This window comes from Salvelinus fontinalis, chromosome 19 (genome assembly GCF_029448725.1).
Source record: "Salvelinus fontinalis isolate EN_2023a chromosome 19, ASM2944872v1, whole genome shotgun sequence".
NCBI classification, from domain to species: Eukaryota; Metazoa; Chordata; class Actinopteri; order Salmoniformes; family Salmonidae; genus Salvelinus; species Salvelinus fontinalis.
In genome coordinates this window covers 5,029,926-5,052,672 of record NC_074683.1, presented here as the reverse complement: position 1 = coordinate 5,052,672, position 22,747 = coordinate 5,029,926, and the positions used below count along the sequence as shown (strand labels likewise).

Sequence of the window (22,747 nt, the reverse complement as noted above, 5' to 3'; positions counted from 1 at the left end):
GAGTTTGAAGGTAGGCCTTGAAATACATCCACAGGTACACCTCCAATTGACTCAAATTATGTCAATTAGCTGATCAGAAGCTTCTAAAGCCATGACATCATTTTCTGGAATTTTCCAAGCTGTTTAAAGGCACAGTCAACTTAGTGAATGTAAACTTCTGACACACTGGAATTGTGATACAGTGAAATAATCTGTAAACAATTTTTGGAAAAATTACTTGTGCCATGCGTAAAGTAGATGTCCTAACCGACTTGCCAAAACTATAGTTTGTTGTGGTTGAAAAACGAGTTTTAATTTCTCCAACCTTTGTGTATGTAAACTTCCAACTTCAGCTGTATTTTGCAAATTACTTTGATTGTATAGATGTAGCTAGCTACAGTTTGTCGGTGAAATATTTGATCTCCATTCAGCTCATTTACGCCACTTTAAACGAAGTCAGTCAGTCCAGCCAAGAGGTCCAGTTGTCCTCCACCCTCTCAGAATACAAGTTAACATAAACGGCCCTTTTTCAGGACCCTGTCTTTTAAAAACAATTCGTAAAAATCTTCATTGTTAAGGGTTTCAACACCGTTTCCCATGCTTGTTCAATGAACCATAAACTATTAATGAACATGCATCTGTGGAACAGTCGTTAAGACACTAACAGTTTACAGACGGTAGGCAATTAAGGTCACAGTTATGAAGACTTAGGACACTAAAGAGGCCTTTCTACGGACTCTGAAAAACATCAAAAGAAAGATGCCCAGGGTCCCTGCTCATCCGCGTGAACGTGCCTTAGGCATGCTGCAAGGGGGCATGAGGACTGCAGATGTGGCCAGGGCAATAAATTGCAATGTCCGTACTATGAGATGCCTAAGACAGCGCTACAGGGAGAGGACGGACAGCTGATCGTCCTCGTAGTGACAGACAGGTGTAACAACACCTGCACAGGATCGGTACATCCGAACATCACACCTGCGGGACAGGTACAGGATGGCAAAAACTGCCCAAGTTATACCAGGAACGCACAATCCCTCCATCTGTGCTCAGACTGTCCGCGAAAGGCTGAGAAAAGGCTGGACTGAGGGCTTGTAGGCCTGCTGTAAGGCAGGTCCTCACCAGACATCACCGGTAACAACGTCGCCTATGGGCACAAACCCACTGTCGCTGGACCAGACAGGACTGGCAAAAAGTGCTCCTCACAGATGAGTCACGGTTTTGTCTCACAAGGGGTAATAGTCGGATTCGCGTTTATCGTCGAAGGATTCAGCGTTACACCGACGCCTGTACTCTGGAGCGTGATCGAGATGGAGGGTCCGTCATGGTTTGGGGCGGTGTGTCACAGCATCATTGGACTGAGCTTGTTGTCTTTGCAGGCAATCTCAAAGCTGTGCATTACAGGGAAGACATCCTCCTTCATGTGGTACCCTTCCTGCAGGCTCATCCTGACATGACCCTCCAGCATAACAATTCCATACTGCTCGTTCTGTGCGTGCTTTCCTGCAAGACAGGAATGTCAGTGTTCTGCCATGGCCAGCAACGAGCCCGGATCTCAATCCCATTGAGCACGTCTGGGACCTGTTGCATCGGAGGGTGAGTGCTAGGGCCATTTCCCCCAGAAATGTCCGGGAACTTGCAAGTGTCTTTGTGGAAGAGTGGGGTAACATCGCATAGCAAGAACTGGCAAATCTGGTGCAGTCCATGAGGAGGAGATGCACTGTGGTACTTATCCTCTCTGATACAAGTGGGACGCTAGCGTCCCACCTCGACAACAGCCAGTGAAATTGCAGGGCGCCAAATTCAAAACAACAGAAATCCCATAATTAAAATTCCTCAAACATACATGTACTATCCACCATTTTAAAGATAAACTTATTGTAAATCCAACCACAGTGTCCGATTTCAAAAAGGCTTTACTGCGAAAGTACACCATGCGATTATGTTAGGTCAGCACCTCGTCACAGAAAACCATACAGCCATTTTTCCAGCCAAAGAGAGGAGTCACAAAAAGCAGAAAGAGAAAAAATGAATCACTAACCTTTGATCTTCATCAGATGGCACTCATAGGACTTCATGTTACACAATACATGTATGTTTTGTTCAATAAAGTACATATTTATATCCAAAAATCTCAGTTTTTACATTGGCGCGTTATGGTCAGAAATGCATTGTCTCAAACAAACATCTGGTGAAAGTGCAGAGAGCCACATCAAATTACATAAATACTCATCATAAACATTGATAAACAATACAAGTGTTAAACATACAAATAAAGAAACTTCTCCTTAACTGAAATCTGACACAGCGGTTGCATAAGGCTTTACGGAGAATGCACACTTTGCGATTATGTTTGGTCAGCACCTAGCCACAGAAACCCATACAGCCATTTTCCAGCCAAGGAGAGTGTCACAAAAGTCAGAAATAGCATTAAAATGAATCACTTACCTTTGATCTTCATCTGGTGGCACTCCCAGGTCTCCATGTCAGACAATAAATGTTTGTTTTGTTCGATAATGTCCCTCTTTATGACCAAAAACCTCCTTTTTGTTTGTGTTTTGTCCATTAATCCGAATGCTTATGGCACTAAGTCCAGACGAAAAGTCAAAAAAGTACACAAAGTTAATAGAAACATGCCAAACGATGTTTGAAATCAATCCTCCGGTTGATTTTGTCATAAATAATCAATAATATTTCAACTGGACAAAAGCTTCGTCAATAGGAAATGAGAATCAAGAAAGGTGCGTTCCCGATCAGGCGCAGGCTGATGAATGGAAATTTCCACTAGCCACTGATTGAAAGTGCTGTATCTCCCTAATTTTTTAGAGTAAAAAGCCTGAAACAATGCCTAAAGACTGGCCACATGTAGAGGAAGCCACAGAGCTCGTGAACTGGGTCCTAAGTCTTTGTATGGTGGATAGGGTTTCAATGGAAAAACAGCCTTTCAAAATAATAGTACTTCCTGGTTGGATTTTCCTCGTGTTTTCGCCTGCCATATCAGTTCTGTTATACTCAGACATTATTTTAACAGTTTTGGAAACTTTAGAGTGTTTTCTATCCAAATCTAATAATTATATGCATATCCTTTCTTCTGGGCCTGAGTAGCAGGCAGTTTAATTTGGGCACGCTTTTCATCCAAAATTCTGAATGTTGCCCCCTACCCTAGTGAAGTCAAAGCAGCTGGTGGCCACAGCAGATACCAACTGTTACTTTTGATTTTGACCCCCCCCCCCCTTGTTCAGGGACACATTATTCAATTTCTGTTAGTCACATGTCTGTGGAACTTATATTCATACAAATATTTACACATGTTAAGTTTGCTGAAAATAAACGCAGTTGACAGTGGGAGAACGTTTCTTTTTTTGCTGAGTTTATATTGAAAATACTGTGATTTTAAGAATAATAGTTTTCAGATAATAATTTATTGATAAAGTAGGTTCATTGTCATTTCTACACACTTAACAGTGAGAGGACATTTCTTTTTTTTGATTCGTTTATCAAAGGACAGATCTAGGATCAGATTACCCTAAACCCAAACCTCACACTGAACGTTTCATTCTCACAATGGTATCTCACTCTCAGTGGTCAGGGATGAATGCTACCCACTGACTACCTCCTCCTATCCAGCCCTTCTCACTGCTGCCCCCTTGTGTTGTGTTGTCCCCCTCCAGGTACCGAGCGTTCACATTTAGCCTCACCTTCCTGCTGTACACCAGCTTCCACCTGTCCAGAAAACCCATCAGCATCGTCAAGGTAATATATATATATATATATATATATATATATATATATATATATATATATATATATATGTGTATATATACACACACACACACACACTGATGTACCCTAGAGGGAATTTACTGGGCTGTACTGGCATAGCACATAATAACAGATTTACTCACTACACTCCTATCCACACATTAAATATACATGTTATCAGCACAGGTGTTATTGTAACCTGATCAGCCTCAATGTGATTCATCCTGCATTCTGAAATAGCATTTTCGTCCCCCCCAGTTGTATCATTGGAATATGATACAAAACGAGGCAACGGTGTGCTTTAGAACCATGGGACGCTTCCGAGCTGTCGGGTAGGCTGTTTGGAGTGTTTATCCGACTGGAACCAAAATAAATTGTCCCCCCTAAGTTGTGCCCCTATCTGTGACGATATATCAGAATGACAGTGTCCCTTCCAAAGCAGAGCCAGGGATTAACCATTTATATAACCAATGTTATCCAATATTGTTTACCTTGGAACCATTGCATGGCTGGAAGCAGCTTGATATTTAGTATTAAATGTATGAGATTAATGTTTGACCAGCTATATATGTTGGGTTTACTATAGTTTGTGCTCTTTTTCATTGCGTGCACACACATGTGAATGTTTGCTCACTATGATTATTTGTTCCACAGAGTGAGCTACATAAGAACTGCTCAGCTCTCAATGAGCTCTCCACAGCCAGTAGTAGCCAGCTGCCAAACCTCCACACAGCTGCAGAGTGCAGCTGGAAACCCTTTGGTGAGACCCCACTCAACCCTTGTTCTCCCCCTCTTTCAGTCTCTCAATCCCTCTTTCTCCCACATTCTCTACTAAATGTTATGCATACTCTATCCCTACACTTATCACTAATCACACATTTGTTACTATTCATTCACACATTGTTTTCGATCCCCATAACCAAACCCAGGAGCCTGTATTCAGATGAGTGGTCCTTGGTTGAATTGATGTCATTCTCATGTAAAACTACCTCCATACCTAGATAAAAGCAACTATAAGCAGCTGCTGGGAGCCATGGACTACTCCTTCCTCTGTGCCTATGCCGTGGGCATGTTCCTCAGGTAAGGCTAAAACTAGGCTGTCCACTTGACCTGATCAGGAAAACCTCTGGGCTCTAGTTATCACATAAAGCTCTTCCCCATCTCTCGTCCTTCAGTCACAGTCAGACTGCAGAGTCTAGGGCTGTTGCGGTGACCGTATTACCGCCACACCGGTGGTCACGAGTCATGAAGGCAGTCAAATTCCACATGACCGTTTAGTCACAGTGATTAGACTTCTCCAAGATCTGATGCTGCTGATGGTCATTAGTAACCTACCAACTTGCTAACTGTCTGGTACTCAGCGCTCTATTGTCACTCTGACATCAATGCAAATGTCATCAAAAATCCAATAAAACACTTCATGAGCTCATGTTTGCCAACATTTTTCTATAGGCTATGAAATGGCGTGAGAAAACCGAGTGATGGCCACTATTAAAAAGCGGATCCTTCAGATTTCTATATTTATTTATTTCTCAACTTTCCTAATATTAAGCACATTGCTTATTTTACAACCGGAGTATAGGCTACCTGGCTGACATGAAAATGAGCCACGGGAAAAGCGTCCTCCTTTCGATATTTAAGTACATAGATGACATGTATTTCTTTTCTCCTCCTCCTTTCCAGACGGGTGCATGATAATGGTCCATTCTAAATCAAAACATATTTCACACCATATATTATTTAGTATTTGTAAAGACAAGATTATATCAAGAATAGTCTGATGGGTGACAATATTAGCGTGAATGATGCCCAGCGTAAGGCAATGCCTTTTTTTGTTTCGGCTTTTATTCGAATCAGTCTCACACCTTATGTAGCTTAGCCCACAGGCCTATATTTTTTTGATAAGATTTGTATCACAACTAACGTGGCCAAATAACTTCTTAAAATGAAGAACATTAATTCGCTTTACAAGGGTTGTAAGAGCCTAACTGGCATACATAAGCAGCGTGTGAGTTTCAATTTTGGGGAAGATAATTTTCACCATAAAAATGCACCTTTAGAATAAAAGCATTACATGCATAGTAGCATTTTGCGGTCACTTTTGATAATGGTGTTTTCCCGCTAATGGAGCATTCACGCTTACAGCCTACTACCATGTGTGCATTGCTGCACTTATTATGTGAAGAAATAGCCTAATAGTTTATCAACATTTTAAGCTAAGCGTTCTGATCTGTTGCGTCAGCCACATTGCGTACATTTTTTTTTACTCGTGGTTGTATTAAATTGGTATCTATCGCATCCCGCAGCTGTCCCAGACTATGTTTGGAATATTTTGTTTCTCGCATAGAATAGGTCAACTTTTGTACTATGGGGATAGTAGATTGACTTAGGCTAGTGCTTTTGCTGTTCGTTAGTGCTTTTGCTGTTCGTTAGGCCTACTCATCTTGATGACTGACAAAGTAAATGTGGACAGTTCTTCCAATATCTTCAATATGCACCTCGGAATTGGATAAGGACGCGCGCAGTTGCGTCCCCGATGCGTCTGTCTTCACTTGTAACCTGAGAAAGACCTGATCACGTGATGGAGAGCCATGTGAGTGAGAGGTGCTTTGGAGGACTCGGGGAGAAGGGCACAACTCAGCACTCCGGGCCACAGACACAACGGCCACTGGCCGCAAAAGACATGGCTTTTTTTTTAGGGTGCATTATGGCCACACAAAGGGGATGCAGCCGGGAAATTCAAGGCGTTATCAACTGCTTGTCAGATTGTGAATGAGAGACGACTGAGGAAGTGTGTACAGTCTGTGAAAAAAACAAAGCAGAGCTCGTGCCTTTTCAAGCGACTTTTTAAAAATCATTAGAGTTGCCTCATGCAGCCTTACAATGTATTAAAAATCTAAACATATAGTCCAATGTTTGTAGAACAACTAAAGTTACATTAATAACTCTAAATTAAGCATATAGAAGTATCTATTTCTTTGTTAGCCGCATGTGCGCACTCCCTCAAATCGTTTGGAGAAAATATCCTTTCTATTTTATTCAGCTTTGTTCAGTAGTATTCTTCATACTATAAAATAATTCCAAGGAATTCTAAGCAAATCTTGTCTGCTAAATGAACTAATGTAGTCCACAGCCATTTAACATAGCCAGATCAGGACCTAACATAAGGACAACTCAGAGTATGCTATTGTTCTTCTGAAATAGACTACATTTTCCTGTCATGTTTCTTTAGACCTGTCTAAAATAATTAATGGATTTATTGTGAAGGTGTAGGCTATATTACATGGATTTATTAGACTTTTTAAAATGTAGATGTTCCACAGGTCTGTATCAGTGGCTTGTAGGCTGTGTGGAAGCCAGGAGATGCTAAGTGTGTTTATGTTAATTAACGTTCAATTACCCTGAGACCGACAGTTATTTGCTTGAGGATCACCGGCTGATGACATTTCGTGACCTCCACAACTCTAGCAGAGTCTAGCAGAGTGTTTGTCCCGTTTTGTGAATCCTTGGTTGGTGAGCAGACCCTGATTCAAGAATTTTAACTGATTTCAATTATTTTTAGCCAGATACTAATTGGGATATTGAATTTTATGTTCCTTTTCATGGCGTAAAAGGCCCTTCTTACCTTGTCTCTCAGATCGATCGCAGCTTTTTGGAAGTTATCTGTAGTGCTGATGTTTAGGCAGAGGTAGGTATAGTTTGTGTGCTCTAGGGCAATGGTATCTAGATGGAATTTGTATTTGTGGTCCTGGTAACAGGAACTTTTTTGCAACACAATTATGTTTATTTTTATTTTTATATGTTACTGTCAAGAGTCCAGGTCTGACAGAATCTGTGCAGAAGATGTACACTACTGTTCCAAATTTGGGGGTCACTTAGAAATGTCCTTGTTTTTGAAAGAAAAGCAGTTTTTGTCCATTAAAATAACATCAAATTGATCAGAAATACAGTGTAGACATTGTTAATGTTGTAAATGACTATTGTAGCAGGAAACGGCAGAATAAAAAAAAAAAAAAAGGAATATCTACATAGGTTTACAGAGGCCCATTATCAGCAACCATCACTCCTGTGTTCCAGTAGCACGTTGTTAGCTAATCCAAGTTTATCATTTGAAAAGGCTAATTGATCATTAGAAAACCCGTTTGCAATTATGTTAGCACAGCTGAAAACTGTTGTTCTGACTAAATAAGCAATAAAACTGGCCTTCTTTAGACTAGTTGAGAATCTGGAGCATCAGCATTTGTGGGTTTGATTACAAGCTCAAAATGGCCAGAAACAAAGAACTGTCTTCTGAAACTCGTCAGTCTATTCTTGTTCTGAGAAATGAAGGCTATAACATTAACAATGTCTACACTGTATTTCTGATCAATTGTATGTTATTTTAATGGACAAAAAATTAGCTTTTCTTTCAAAAACAAGGATATTTTTAAGTGACCCCAATCTTTTGAACGGTAGTGTAGGTGCTGCTGTAGGCCCTCCTTGGTTGGTGACAGAAGCACCAGAGCATCAGTAAACTGTAGACATTTGACTTCAGATTCTAGTAGGGGGAAGCCAGGTGCTGCAGACTGTTCTAGTGCCCTCGCCTATGTATGTATGTACAGTTGACGTTGGAAGTTTACATACACTTAGGTTGGAGTCATTAAAACTCGTTTTTCAACCACTCCACAAATTTCTTGTTAACAAACTATAGTTTTGGCAAGTCGGTTAGGACATCTACTTTGTGCATGACACAAGTAATTTTTCCAACAATTGTTTACAGACATTTATTTCACTGTATCACAATTCCAGTGGGTCAGAGGTTTACATACACAAAGTTGACTGTGCCTTTTAAACAGCTTGGAAAATTCCAGAAGATGATGTCATGGCTTTAGAAGCTTCTGATGGGCTAATTGACATAATTTGAGTCAATTGGAGGTATTTCAAGGCCTACCTTCAAACTCAGTGCTGCTTTGCTTGACATCATGGGAAAACCAAAAGAAATCAGGCAAGACCTCGGAAAAATAGTTGTAGACCTCCACAAGTCTGGTTCATCCTTGGGAGCAATTTCAAAACGCCTGAAGGTACCACGTTCATCTGTACAAACAATAGTACGCAAGTATAAACCCCATTGGACCACGCGGCCGTCATACCGCTTCAGGAAGGAGACGCGTTCTGTCTCCTAGAGATGAACTTACTTTGGTGCGAAAAGTGAAAATCAATCCCAGAACAACAGCAAAGGACCTTGTGAAGATGCTGGAGGAAACGGGTACAAAAGTATCCACAGTAAAACGAGTTCTATATCGACATAAACTGAAAAGCCGCTCAGCAAGGAAGAAGCCACTGCTCCAAAACCGCCATAAAAAAGCCAGACTACTTTTTGTAGCTGCACATAGGGACAAAGATCGTACTTTATGGAGAAATGTCCTCTGGTCTGATGAAACAAAAATAGAACTGTTTTGCCATAATGACAAACCTTATGTTTGGAGGAAAAAGGTGGAGGCTTGCAAGCCAAAGAACACCATCCCAACCGTGAAGCACGAGGGTGGCAGCATCATGTTGTTGGGGTGCTTTGCTGCAGGAGGGACTGCACTTCACAAAATAGATGCTTGGTCGCAAATGGGTCTTCCAAATGGACAGTGACCCCAAGCATACTTCCAAAGTTGTGGCAAAATGGCTTAAGGACAAGAAAGTCAATGTAATGGAGTGGCCATCACAAAGCCCTGACCTCATCATATAGAAAATTTGTGGGCAGAACTGAAAAAGCGTGTGTGAGCAAGGAGGCCTACAAACCTGACTCAGTTACACCAACTCTGTCAGGAGGAATGGGACAAAATTCACCCAACTTTTTGTTGGAAGCTTGTGGAAGGCTACCCAAAACGTTTGACCCAAGTTAAACAATTTTAAATGCAATGCTACCAAATACTAATTGAGTGTATGTAAACTTCTGACCCACTGGGAATGTGATGAAAGAAATAAAAGCTGAAATAAACCATTCTCTCTCATATTATTCGGATATTTCCCTTTGTTTTAGGGTGCTGGGTGAATATGTGGTCTGTCGTATGGTAATTTGGTAAAAAGCCAATTTTGACATTTGCTCAGGACGTTTTCACTGAGGAAATGTAGGAGGCTGCTGTTAATGATAATGAAGAGAATTTGCTGTTGATGCAGATCCCACCGTAGTTATTGGGGACCAGTCCTTGGTTCCAAATATTGGGGAAGATGCTAGAGCTGAGGATTATGGTAGATTTATAATTGATCATGTCTCTGTTTTTGCTGTTTGTTCTTTCTTCATAGGGCCAAAATGCGTAGTGGTTTATCAATACGCCTCTGTTTTGGATAGTTAGCTATTTGTGTTGTTTTTTAGTGTGTTTTCCGATTTTTCCTTAGTGTATTCCTGTACTCTTTTAGTGTTTTAACATAGTTAAGGTGTAGGATCTGGTTTTCTGGGTCTGTTTTTGGTTGGATATGTTTCTCAATTTCTTTCTTAGGTTTTTGCATTCTTCATCCATCCATTTGTCATTGTTCATTTTCTTAGGTCTTCTGCTTGAAAGTTTTTAGATTTGATGGTGAAGCTGGAAGGTCAATTATACTGTTTTGGGTTTCTACTGCCAATTTTACTCATTCGCTACTGCAGTGAAACGTTTTGTCCAGAAAGTTGTCTAAAAGGGATTGAATTTGTTGTTGCCCGTTATTTTTTGGTAGGTTTCTACACTACTTTATTTCCATCTATAGCATTTCTTAATAGGATGCAGTTTGTTTTGGCTTTGTCTCGTTATTCAGTATTGCTCTGTTCAAGTAGAGTAGACTGATTTTGCTGTGATCTGATAGTGTCAGTGGGCTGACTGTGAACACTGCGAGACTCTGGGTTGAGGTCAGTGATAAAGTAATCTACAGTACTACTACCAAGGGATGAGCTGTAGTTGTACCTGCAGTAATAGTCCCCTCGAAGCCTACCATTGACTGTACAGACCCAGTGTGCGTCAGAGCTGCAGGATTTGTGACCCATTTTTGTTGGTTGTTTTATCGTAGTTGTCAAGGGGGGAATATCTCCCCCTCGCTCCTTGCGTTCTCTTTTTTTCTCTCTTTGTCTTTCGCTCTCACCTCTCACTCTTTCCCTCTCACTCTTTTAGCCATGAAAGGGTCCTCATTCTGTCTCTTTGTTTCCACAGTGTTACAACATGAACACAGTGTGCTTTTCAAGGACCGTGTTGCATAACTAACTCTGTGCCCCAGCAAGGTCAAATGGCTTCTAGCCAAGCTTGTGGCGTGCTGGATGTCATGCTGAATAGTGTTGATATTTAATGTTTTTTCATTCAAAATTGTTTCGTTTTATCAGGGGTGGAGAGAGAAATTCTCAATATGCCAGCCTATTTTTATGCTGAATATGCTAGCCATTTTTGTCAGCCTGCATTGAAACTTTTTTTATGTGTTGTTAAAATGTCATTGTGCGTCCTGCAGTGGCATCATCGGTGAGCGCCTGCCCATCCGTCTGTACCTGACGTTTGGCATGCTGATGAGCGGCCTCTTCACCTGTCTATTTGGCCTGGGCTACATTTACAGCATCCACAGCCTTGGCTTCTATATATTTGTCCAGGTAAGTCACACAGTGGACCGACTAACTACCTACACATGTACAATATCAGTAAAGCCATAGAAAATTCTTGGTCTGACATTTCATAGGAAGACGAGTTGAGAATTCAAAGGACAACAGTTCTATATTCTGAATGTTTTTCTAACTCTGTGTTTCTCCTCTGCCTCAGGTGGCTAATGGCTTGGTTCAGACCACTGGCTGGCCCAGTGTTGTCACATGCATCGGGAACTGGTTTGGCAAGGGAAGGTAAGCCACAAGATCTGTTCAAATGAAAGAATTCCTCCATAGTTCAGATGCATTGAATAGAAAATTGTTATAGAATATATATTGAAGTTAAAGTATTCTAACTGGTGTCTCCAATAGGAGGGGTCTGATCATGGGCATATGGAACTCCCACACCTCGGTGGGCAACATCTTGGGCTCTCTGATCGCAGGCTACTGGGTCTCCTCCAACTGGGGCTTGTCCTTCATCGTTCCCGGCCTCATCATCGCTGCCATGGGAATCATCTGCTTCCTCTTCCTCATTGAACGTGAGTACTGCTATGTGATTGGTTGGAGGATTAAGAGACTCGTTCCATCTGCCTTTGAGTAGCTCCGATGCATGATTTATGCGACGGTCAGAATTTTACATGCTGATATTAAAATATTTAAACTGTCCGTGGTTTTGTCTGTAGATCCAAATGATCTTAGAAGCATCCATGCTGTACAGAACCCTGCTCCCTGCAGCAACAATGTGAGTACTTAGGATGTCTCCCTTGTTCTCAAAAGCATCTCTGCTTAGTATAGACATAATATTTAGGACATTTCAGAGGTATAAATTCACAGATATAGACAGGAAAAATCCCCTCTTGGTTCTATGCTTAGATTAAATTATATTTTGAAAATGTGTGTCCAAGAATGGGATCATTGTGTGGATCACATGTCATCAGAATTTGCCTGGATAGCATCACATCTGTCGCACATCGCGCCCGGCAACCGTTTCCTAGACAACTGTCGCCCACTTTAGCTCCTTGCGTAGACGTAGAGTACCTGAGTGTCTCAGAGTGTGGGCTGGCTCTGGTAAAAATGCCTCCCTGGAGACGGACACACAAATCAAAAAGGGATGAAACATGATTAACTTTTTCCATGTGGGCAGATTCATTGTATAAGCTTTATTTAGGGTTCTTCTTGATTGACAGGTATCATTTTCAGTCTCCCACGCTACTGTGAACTGCATTACAGTTTTCGTCACTAGTAGCTGGTGGTACACTGTGTATAATAGTGAAGTTTAACTTTTTTTTCTCATGCAGCAAAAGCTGACAAAGAACTGGAATGGGACGAATGGACACAAGCAACTGTACCATTCCTATAAACAGGGAGACAAATATCAGGTGTGCCTGTTTTTATCTGAGTTTGTCTGTGTTTACATTAGTGTATGTATGTGGATCTGTGCTATTAACCCTTGTTTTTCCCTCCATCTCTCTCAGAACTGGGACACAGAGCTGCTGCTCCCTCAGGACAACAGTAGTGTTTCTGTCCCAGTACAGCAGGTGGTAGTGGTGAAGAGCGAATTGGAGCCCTCGGCCATCAGCTTCATGGGAGCTCTACGCATTCCGGTCAGTCGCCTGACCTCTCACACCACCCATATCTCTCACACACAATAACAAAGGCCCAGGCCCTGTTCCCCAAAGCCAGGGGTGTTCAACTCAATTCCTGGAGGGCCATTTATCTGCTGGTTTTGTTATTGTCTTTTCAATTCATGTCCAATTCAAGACATAGATAACCAGGTGCAGTGAGTTTCTAACTAATCAATTACCTTAATTGATCAATCAAGTACCAGGGAGGGGCAAAAACCCGCAGATGAGGACACTAGAAAATGGCGACTGTGCTTTAATCGGAAAGTGCGGCAAGTGAAGTGTGACAATGAATGGAAATGAGTGAAATCATAGAATGGAACTAAAGGAGCAAAAGTTGTAGTAGAAGACAAGGACCGGTCCAATAATGCATTTCTTATGGGACTGTGTTTTTTGGTCAAGGAGGTTAATTTGCGAAATCCATTTGTATTATCGAGCACTGAAGAAAGCAGTGGGAAAAGTGGGTTCAATCAAGGTGACTAGAAGCGGCCTTGTTTTGGTTAATTGTGTCATTAAAGAACAGAAGAAGTGTGGACTGGATCTGGCAAAATTGCCCACATCAGAAGTAACATGTTTTGATCTTTGGAGCAGGGTGCCTGCCAAAGGAGTTGTAGCTGGAGTCTTGTTGGATATACACTACCAGTCAAAAGTTTTAGAACACCTACTCATTCAAAAGTTTTTCTTTATTTGTATTATTTTCTACATTGTAGAATAATAGGGAAGACATCAAAACTATGAAATAACACATATAAAATCATGTAGTAACCAAAAATGTGTTAAACAAATCAAAACATATTTGAGATTCATCAAATAGCCACCCTTTTCCTCATGAGGCAGTCACCTGGAATGCATTTCAATTAACAGGTGTGCCTTGTTAAAAGTAAATTTGTGGAATTTCTTTCCTTCTTAATGTGTTTGAGCCAATCAGTTGTGCTGTGACAAGGTAGGGGTGGTATACAGAAGATAGCCCTATTTGGTAAAATACCAAGTCCATATTATGGCAAGAACAGCTAAAATAAGCAAAGAGAAATGACAGTTAGTCATTACTTTAAGACATGAAGATCAGTCAATACGGAACATTTCAATAACTTTGAACGTTTCTTCAAGTGCAGTCGCAAATACCATCAAGCGCTATGTTGAAACCGGCTCTCATGAGGACCGCCACAGGAATGGAAGACCCAGAGGTACCTCTGCTGCAGAGGATAAGTTCATTAGAGTTACCAGCCTCAGAAATTGCAGCCCAAATAAATGCTTCACAGAGTTCAAGTAACAGACACATCTCAACATCAACTGTTCAGAGGAGACTGCTTGAATCAGGCCTTCATGGTCAAATTACTACAAAGAAACCACTACTAAAGGACACCAATAGGAAGAAGAGACTTGCTTGGGCCAAGAAACACAAGCAATGGACATTAGACCACTAGAAATTTGGCCTTTGGTCTGGAGTCAAAATTTGAGATTTTTGGTCCTAACCGCCGTGTCTTTGTGAGACGCAGTGCGATGAACGGCTGATCTCTGCATGTGTGTTTCCCACCGTAAAGCGTGAAGGTGCTTTGCTGGTGACACTGAGATTTATTTAGAATTCAAGACACACTTAACCAGCATGGCTACCACAGAATTCTGCAGCGATACACCATCCCATCTCATTTGGGCTTAGTGGGACTATCATTTGTTTTTCAACAGGACAGTGACCCAACACACCTCCAGGCTGTGTAAGGGCTGTTTTTACCAATAATTTGTGATGTAGTGCTGCATCAGATGACCTGGCCTCAACAATCCCCCAACCTCAACCAAATTGAGATGGTTTGTGATGAGTTGAACTGCAGAGTGAAGGAAAAGCAGCCAACAAGTGCTGAGCATATGTGGGAGCTCCTTCAAGACTGTTGGAAAAGCATTCCAGGTGAAGCTGGTTGAGAGAATGCCAAGATTGTGCAAAGCTGTCAAGGCAAAGGGTGGCTTTTTGAAGAATCTCAAATATAAAATACATTTTGATTTGTTTAACACTTTATTTTTTAAATTTACTACATGATTCTATATGTGTGTTTTCATAGTTTTGATGTGTTCACTATTATTTTACAATGTAGAAAATAAAGCAAAACCCTTGAATGAGTGGGTGATCTAAAACTTATGACGAGTACCTCAGTCAGAAAATCCCATGAATGGTCAGTGCATGTCGCCTGACCTCTATTTTTTTTATTTAACCTTTATTTAACTAGGCAAGTCAGTTTAGAACAAATTCTTATTTACAATGGCGACCTACCAAAAGGCCACCTGTGGGGACGCGGGCCTGGAATTAAAAAAATAAAAATGCAAGATAAATATAGGACAAAACACACAACACTACATTAAAAGAGACCTAAGATGACAACATAAGGCAGCAACACATGACAACACATCATGCTAGCAACACAACAAGACAACAACATGGTAGCAACACAACATGGTCTAAACATTATTGGGCAAAGTCAACAGCACAAAGGTCAAGAATGTAGAGACAACAATACATAACACAAAGCAGCCACAACTGTCAGTAAGAGTGTCCATGATTGAGTCTTTGAATTAAGAGATTGAGATAAAACTGTCCCGTTTGAGTGTTTTTTGCAGCTCGTTCCAGTCGCTAGCTGCAGCGAACTGAAAAGAGGAGCGACCCATGGATGTGTGTGCTTTGGGGACCTTTAACAGAATGTGACTGGCAGAACGGGTGTTGTATGTGGAGGATACGGGCTGCAGTAGAGATCTCAGATAGGGGGGAGTGAGGCCTGAGAGGGTTTTATAAATAAGCATCAACCAATGGGTCTTGCGACGGGTATGCAGAAATGGCCAGTTTACAGAGGAGTATAGAGTGCAGGGATGTGTCCTATAAGGAGCATTGGTGGAAAATCTGATGGCCGAATGGTGAAGAACATCTAGCCTCTCGAACACCCTTACCTGCCGATCTATAAATTATGTCTCTGTAATCTGGCATGGGTAGAATGGTCATCAGAATCCGGGTTAGTTTGGCAGCTGTGGTGAAAGCGGAGCGATTACAATCAATCTAGACTTGGTTTCCTCTAACTTTAGCCTGCAGCTTTGATATGTGCTGAGAGAAGGACAGTGCAACCACTGTATGGTTAATTGAAGGAAGGAGAAAAGCCTATCGATATTATTGTTGTTTGAGGAGACTATACCTGAATATGTGAAGCTTGGATATATGAGGTATGCGGTGAGAGCGTTTGTGTCCAAACCATTAGTATGGGAATTGTAAAGGATATGATCAAATGTTTGCAGGCTGGAGAAGTATGGTATTGAAGAATCTGAAAAAATGTTGTAGATGTGGTGGGGTTCATACTCCAGACTTCCTTGAGTGCCCTGTTAGGGTGAAGACGGTTGAGGTGTCAAGGATCAGGGATCTATGTGGAGCCGGTGAAAAGAGTCAAAGGAGCGAGAGGCAACAGTGTTGAAGATATGGCGGTGGATGCCTTGCAACCAGTTGCTTGTGTTTTAAGTCAATCAAGTGATCTGGATACACTCACTGTGAAGAAGGTAGATATTGTGGCTTTTATAGCCACAGTGATTCATTGTACAGCACAAGTGTCCAAGAAGCTGGACATCATATCTGCAGCCAAGATGTTTTTAGGTCTCCAAGACTTCATGGCAGAAGCACTGTCAGGACTATTTTCGCTAGGAAATGTCCTGCCCTCACAGGAATCTTCTTAGCCTGTGTAGGGACCTAATTTAGAATGTTCGTTTTTTTTTTACAGAAAAGCAGGTTGGTTTAGTTAATTTATTTTTTGATAGTTTGAATATTTATTTTTACCCACATTATTTCCTTATTATCCACCCGCACAGTAGGTGGTGGAATGTACATCAAATTGTTGCGAATACCATTTATACTGTAGAAAAATACCTGCAGACACATGTTCCTTATACACTTAAATAGATCTGAAAGAATTGCACGGGTACTGTACAAGCAACAGGGAAAACCCCTGACCCTTAGCATACACCAAACACAGTACCACACCATTCTATTCTGGAGAAATGTATAGTTTTTATTAGTTGACAGTATGCTTCTCTTTCTCTTTCCAGGGAGTGATAGAGTTCTCGCTCTGTTTGCTGTTTGCCAAGCTGGTCAGCTACACCTTCCTCTTCTGGCTGCCGCTCTACATCACGAAAACGGGTATGTACATTACACTACGTCAGTGGTTCTGAACTGGTGGATCGCGACAGGAGGTTTTGAATGGGTTTTCATATTTTTAATGAAAAGATACTCCTGTCTGAATTTAAACTAATACCAGGTAGAAAGTGTGTAGAAATGACAATGAACCTACTTTTTAAAAAATAAATTATTCTCTGAAAACTATTATTCTTCAATCACAGTATTTTAAATATAAACTCAGCAAAAAAAGAAATGGTCCTCTCACTGTCAACTACCTTTATTTTCAGCAAACTTAACGTGTAAATATTTGAATGAACATAACAAGATTCAACAACTGAGACAAACTGAACAAGTTCCACAGACATGTGACAAACAGAAATTGAGTAATGTGTCCCTGAACAAAGGGGGGTGAAAATCAAAAGTAACAGTCAGTATCTGGTGTGGCCACCAGCTGCATTAAGTACTGCAGTGCATCTCCTCCTCATGGACTGCACCAGATTTGCCAGTTCTTGCTGTGAGATGTTACCCACTATTCCACCAAGGCACCTGCAAGTTCCCGGACATTTCTGGGGGGAATGGCCCTAGCCCTCAGCCTCCGATCCAACCGGTCCCAGACGTGCTCAATGAGATTGAGATCTGGGCTCTTTGGTGGCCAAGGCAGAACACTAACATTCATGTCTTGCAGGAAATGGGGCGGCAGCGTAGCCTAGTGGTTAGAGCGTTGGACTAGTAACCGGAAGGTTGCAAGTTCAAATCCCCGAGCTGACAAGGTACAAATCTGTCGTTCTGCCCCTGAACACGCAGTTAACCCATTGTTCCTAGGCCGTCATTGAAAATGAGAATTTGTTCTTAACTGACTTGCCTAGTTAAATAAAGGTTAAAAAAAAAAAAAAAAAAAAAAAAAAAATGTCTTGCAGGAAATCATGCACAGAACGAGCAGTATGGCTGGTGGCATTGTCATGCTGGAGGGTCATGTCAGGATGAGGAAGGGTACCACATGAGGGAGGAGGATGTCTTACCTGTAACGCACAGCTTTGAGATTGCATGCAATGACAACAAGCTCAGTCCGATGATGCTGTGGCACACTGTCTCAGACCATGACGGACCCTCCACCTCAAATCGATCCTGCTCCAGAGTAAAGGCCTCAGTGTAATGCTCATTCCATCGTCAATAAACGCGAATCTGACCATCACCTCTGGTGAGACAAAACCGCGACTCGTCTGTGAAGAGCACTTTTGCCAGTCCTTTCTGGTCCAGCGACGGTGGTTTTGTGCCCATAGGTGACGTTGTTGCCGGTGACGTCTGGTGAGGACCTGCCTTACAACAGCCCTGCAAGCCCTCAGTCCAGCCTCTCTCAGCCTATTGCGGACAGTCTGAGCACTGATGGAGGGATTATGCGTTCCTGGTGTAACTCGGGCAGTTGTTGTTGCCATCCTGTACCTGTCCCGCAGGTGTGATGTTCGGATGTACCGATCCTGTGGAGGTGTTGTTACACGAGGTCTGCCACTGCGAGGACGATCAGCTGTCCGTCCTGTCTCCCTGTAGCGCTGTCTTAGGCGTCTCACAGTACGGACATGGCAATTTATTGCCCTGGCCACATCTGCAGTCCTCATGACTCCTTGCAGCATGCATAAGGCACGTTCATGCAGATGAGCAGGGACCCTGGGCATCTTTCTTTTGGTGTTTTTCAGAGTTATCTTTGAAAGACAGGGTCCTGAAAAAGGGTTTCTTTTTTTGCTGAGTTTATATCGATAAGTAGTGCTTTTTAGCCTGGTTTGTGGTCTCAAATAAGTGAGTTGCCAAAATGTTTCATCAAGCATATGAGTAATATGGAATTATTGACAATGAAAAGGTGTGATTTGTTGTTCCCTTGTCTAATATAATTGCTACATTTACTGTCAAATATAGCATTAAAAATTGTTTTCCAGATTGCATTTTGCCCCAAACATATTGTCGTACGAATATTGGGTCGCGACTGAGATAACATGGTTCAATTTGGGTCCAAAGGCAAAGGCAGATGAGAACCACTACATTACACTACACCAACACCCTCACCCACTGCTACATTCGTATAGGAACTCTGTCTGTTTGGTCAAGTATACAGTACATGAATCCAGGGCATTGTGGAGAGCTCTATAAGAAGTGTCAGGGCATTCATTCTTTGCCCGCTACCTGCTAGACTGTCTGAGACATACTGTATCTGACATTTACAGTGCATTCGGAAAGTAATCAGTACTCTTGACTTTTTCCTCATTTTGTTACGTTACAGCCTTATTCTAAAATGGATTCAATATTTTTTTCTCATTAATCAACACACAGTTCCCATAATGACAAAACAAAAACAGGTTTAGACATTTTTGCAAATGTATTACAAATACAAAACTATCACAGTTACATAAGTATTCAGACCCTTTTCTCAGCACCTTTGGCATCGAGTACAGCCCTTTAAGTCTTCTCTGGTATGAAGCTACAAGCTTGGCACATCTGTATTTGGAGAGTTTCTCCCATTCTTCTCTGCAGATCCTCTCAAGCTCTGTCAGGTTGGATGGGGAGCATCGCTGCCAGATATTTTCAGGTCTCTCCAGAGATGTTCGATCGAGTTTAAGTCCGGGCTCTGGCTGGGCCACTCAAGGACATTGAGACTTGTCCCGAAGCCACTCCTGCGTTGTCTTGGCTGTGTGCTTAGGGTCGTTGTCCTTTTGGAAGGTGAACCTTCGCCCCAGCCTGAGGACGTGAGCGCTCTGGAGCAGGTTTTCATCAAGGATCTCTCTGTACTTTGCTCCATTCATCTTTGCCTCGATCCTGACTAGTCTCCTTGTCCATGCTGCTAAAAAACATTCCCACAGCATGATGCTGCCACCACCATGCTTCAACGTAAGGATGGTGCCTGGTTTCTTCCTGACGTGACGCTTGGCATTGAGGCCAAAGAATTCAATCTTGGCTTCATCAGACCAGAGAATCTTGTTTCTCATGATCTGAGTCTTTAGGTGCCTTTTGGCAAACTCCAAGTGGGCTGTTATGTGCCTTTTTACTGAGGAGTGTCTTCTGTCTGGCCCCTCTACCATAGAGGCCTGATAGGTGGAGTGCTGCAGAGATGGTTGTCCCTCTGGAAGGTTCTCCCATCTCCACAGAGGAACTCTGGATCTCTTTCAGTGACCATCGGATTCTTGGTCACCTCTCTGACCAAGGCCCTTTTACCCCGATTGCTCAGTTTGGCCAGGCGGCCAGCTCTAGGAAGAGTCTTGGTGGTTCCAAGCTTCTTCCATTTTTAAGAATGATGGAGGCCACTGTGTTCTTGGGGACCTTCAATGCTACAGAAATGTTTTTGTACCCTTCCCCAGATCTGTGCCTCGACATAATCCTGTCTCGGAGCTCTACGGACAATTCCTTCGACCTCATGGCTTGGTTTTTGCTCTGACATGCACTGTCAACTGTGTGTGCCTTCCCAATTCATGTCCAATCAATTGAATTTACTACAGGTGGACTCCAATTAAGTTGTAGAAACATCTCAAGGATGATCGATGGGAACAGGATGCACCTGAGCTCCATTTCGAGTCTTATCCCTTAAGGTCTGAATGATCTGAATGATCCTGACTGAATGCTTCTGTAAATAAAGAATGTCCGTTTTTGATGCAAACATTTCCAAAACCTGTTTTTGCTTTGTCATTATGGGGTATTGTGTGTAGATTGAGAAATATATTTTTTATTTAATCAATTTTAGAATATGTATTTATTTTATTTAACTAGGCAAGTCAGTTAAGAAGAAATTATTGTTTACAATGACGGACTACCCCGGCCAAACCCAGACGACGCTGGGCCAGTTGTGCACCGCCCAATGGGACTCCCAATCACAGCCGGATGTGATGCAGCCTGTAGTTGAACCAGGTACTGCAGTGACGCGTCTTGCACTGAGATGTAGTGTCTTAGACCACATAACAAAATGTTGAAAAAGTCAAGAGGTCTCAATACTTTCCGAATGCACTGTATGGCTTGATAATCTGTGTTCAAACCAGCTCTACCTGTTAGGACAGAGGTTCCCAAATGTTTTCACTCGGGCCCCCCTTCCAGCAGTTTGGGAACCACTGAGAGGATACCTATGCTTTGCTGGTTGTTTTGTTAGTATCCTGTGTCACTTGTTTAGTTTGCCAGAGGGTGTGTGAAGATAATAGACCTGTCTCTCAGCTCACCTAGATGCCAAGAAGGCCGGAGATCTCTCCACTCTGTTTGACGTGGGAGGAATTGTGGGTATGTTCCCTTTTTTAGTTTTTTCAGTGGTTGTTTGTGGTTCTGATCCTTTTGTATGAATCTTTCTACGAACCAACTTTATGATCTGGATATTTGTATGCTCCTGTGTGTGTTGTCAGAGATTTGATTTGTAAAAATGCATGAATGATGTCAGGACTTCCTAATTCATCATTGGAATTGAACTACCTGTAAACCACACATTTTATCTTGATTGTTGTGCTAATCTCATCTCTTTCTCTGTGTGTAGGGGGAATATTGGCTGGGGTCATATCTGATAAGCTGGGAAAGAGAGCCACCACCTGTGCAGTGATGCTGCTGCTGGCTGCTCCTATAGTGAGTCTCTTTCCCTGTGTGGCTCCATTTGTTTCTATTTCTTTCTCTCTCTTTCTCCATTTCTGAAAATCAAACTAACTATCCTGGTGTTGCAAGAACCATGCTCTACCAACTGAGCTACAGAAGATCACTGAGCTTCAGAGGACCGTTGACCATCTCAAAGGCTAAACATAAGCATGCATCATTAATCTTATAGGACATATTGTTTTACGTTTTTGTTCTGTATCTCAGCTTTATGGCTTCTCCATGATCAGCGAGTTTGGACTGGGACCGACCATCGGTAAGGATCAATTTATGTTACTAAGTCCAGTTTTTGTTGCTCTTGTGAGAGGGATTGTAGACTGACTTCATGAATCCCGCTCCTGAGCCCGTTGACATATTGGCTGTGCTATTCTGACTGTCAATAACGCACAGGTGAACAGAGCTATGATCAAGTGGATAATGTTGTGATGGGCCATTTTCTTCATAGGTATGCTACTAGTGTGTGGAGGACTTGTGAATGGGCCATATGCCCTTATTACAACAGCAGTGGCTGCTGATCTGGTAAGTGTGTAGTGAGTGAGTCTTTCTCACTGGTTTACACTTATATAATCCTCCCTAGTACAGTTTTGTCTTTCTAACCTTTTAGATCAGCCATACTATCTCAGTATTTTGTGTGTGGGGGTGGGCTGTCTCTGACCTCATATCCTGTCCCTCTCTGTTTTGACCTTTGAACCTAGGGAACACACAAGAGCCTCAAGGGCAACGCCAGGGCCCTTTCTACTGTCACGGCCATCATTGACGGCACAGGATCAGTAGGTCAGTCTCTCACCTCCATCCATACCAGTAGATCCTATGTGATAAATTAGCTCCATGAGGGGATAGCTAATGACATGGGGTTGCTTTAGAATTTAGCATAGGTCTAGCTCTTACAAAACTCTCCTGTGATCTGTTCTTCTCAGGTGCAGCAATAGGCCCCCTTCTGGCAGGAGTGTTGTCGTCACAGGGCTGGGATCAGGTCTTCTACATGCTGATGGCAGCTGACTTCCTAGCACTGCTGGTAGGTGCTGATGCATGTTAATGTTTGTCTTATTTTGTGTGTGGATCTTATAGAATGTGGCTTTGTGGGTGTGT

At 42.1% G+C, this 22,747-nt stretch overlaps 1 protein-coding gene across 3 annotated transcripts in view; it reads left to right on the top strand.

The window, feature by feature from the left end:
- LOC129816233 (glucose-6-phosphate exchanger SLC37A1-like) overlaps positions 1–22,747 on the top strand; it is a 32,616-nt gene that overhangs the window by 5,551 nt on the left and 4,318 nt on the right. For all 3 annotated transcript variants that reach the window (XM_055870471.1, XM_055870470.1, XM_055870472.1), the window contains 16 exons: positions 3,648–3,729; positions 4,393–4,498; positions 4,740–4,818; positions 11,176–11,311; positions 11,478–11,554; positions 11,672–11,838; positions 11,983–12,041; positions 12,598–12,678; positions 12,775–12,903; positions 16,987–17,077; positions 21,239–21,301; positions 21,549–21,634; positions 21,866–21,914; positions 22,104–22,177; positions 22,354–22,432; positions 22,576–22,673. In XM_055870471.1, coding sequence (XP_055726446.1) covers positions 3,648–3,729; positions 4,393–4,498; positions 4,740–4,818; positions 11,176–11,311; positions 11,478–11,554; positions 11,672–11,838; positions 11,983–12,041; positions 12,598–12,678; positions 12,775–12,903; positions 16,987–17,077; positions 21,239–21,301; positions 21,549–21,634; positions 21,866–21,914; positions 22,104–22,177; positions 22,354–22,432; positions 22,576–22,673 — 1,456 coding nt within the window. The remainder of the gene's footprint in view (positions 1–3,647; positions 3,730–4,392; positions 4,499–4,739; positions 4,819–11,175; positions 11,312–11,477; positions 11,555–11,671; positions 11,839–11,982; positions 12,042–12,597; positions 12,679–12,774; positions 12,904–16,986; positions 17,078–21,238; positions 21,302–21,548; positions 21,635–21,865; positions 21,915–22,103; positions 22,178–22,353; positions 22,433–22,575; positions 22,674–22,747) is intronic.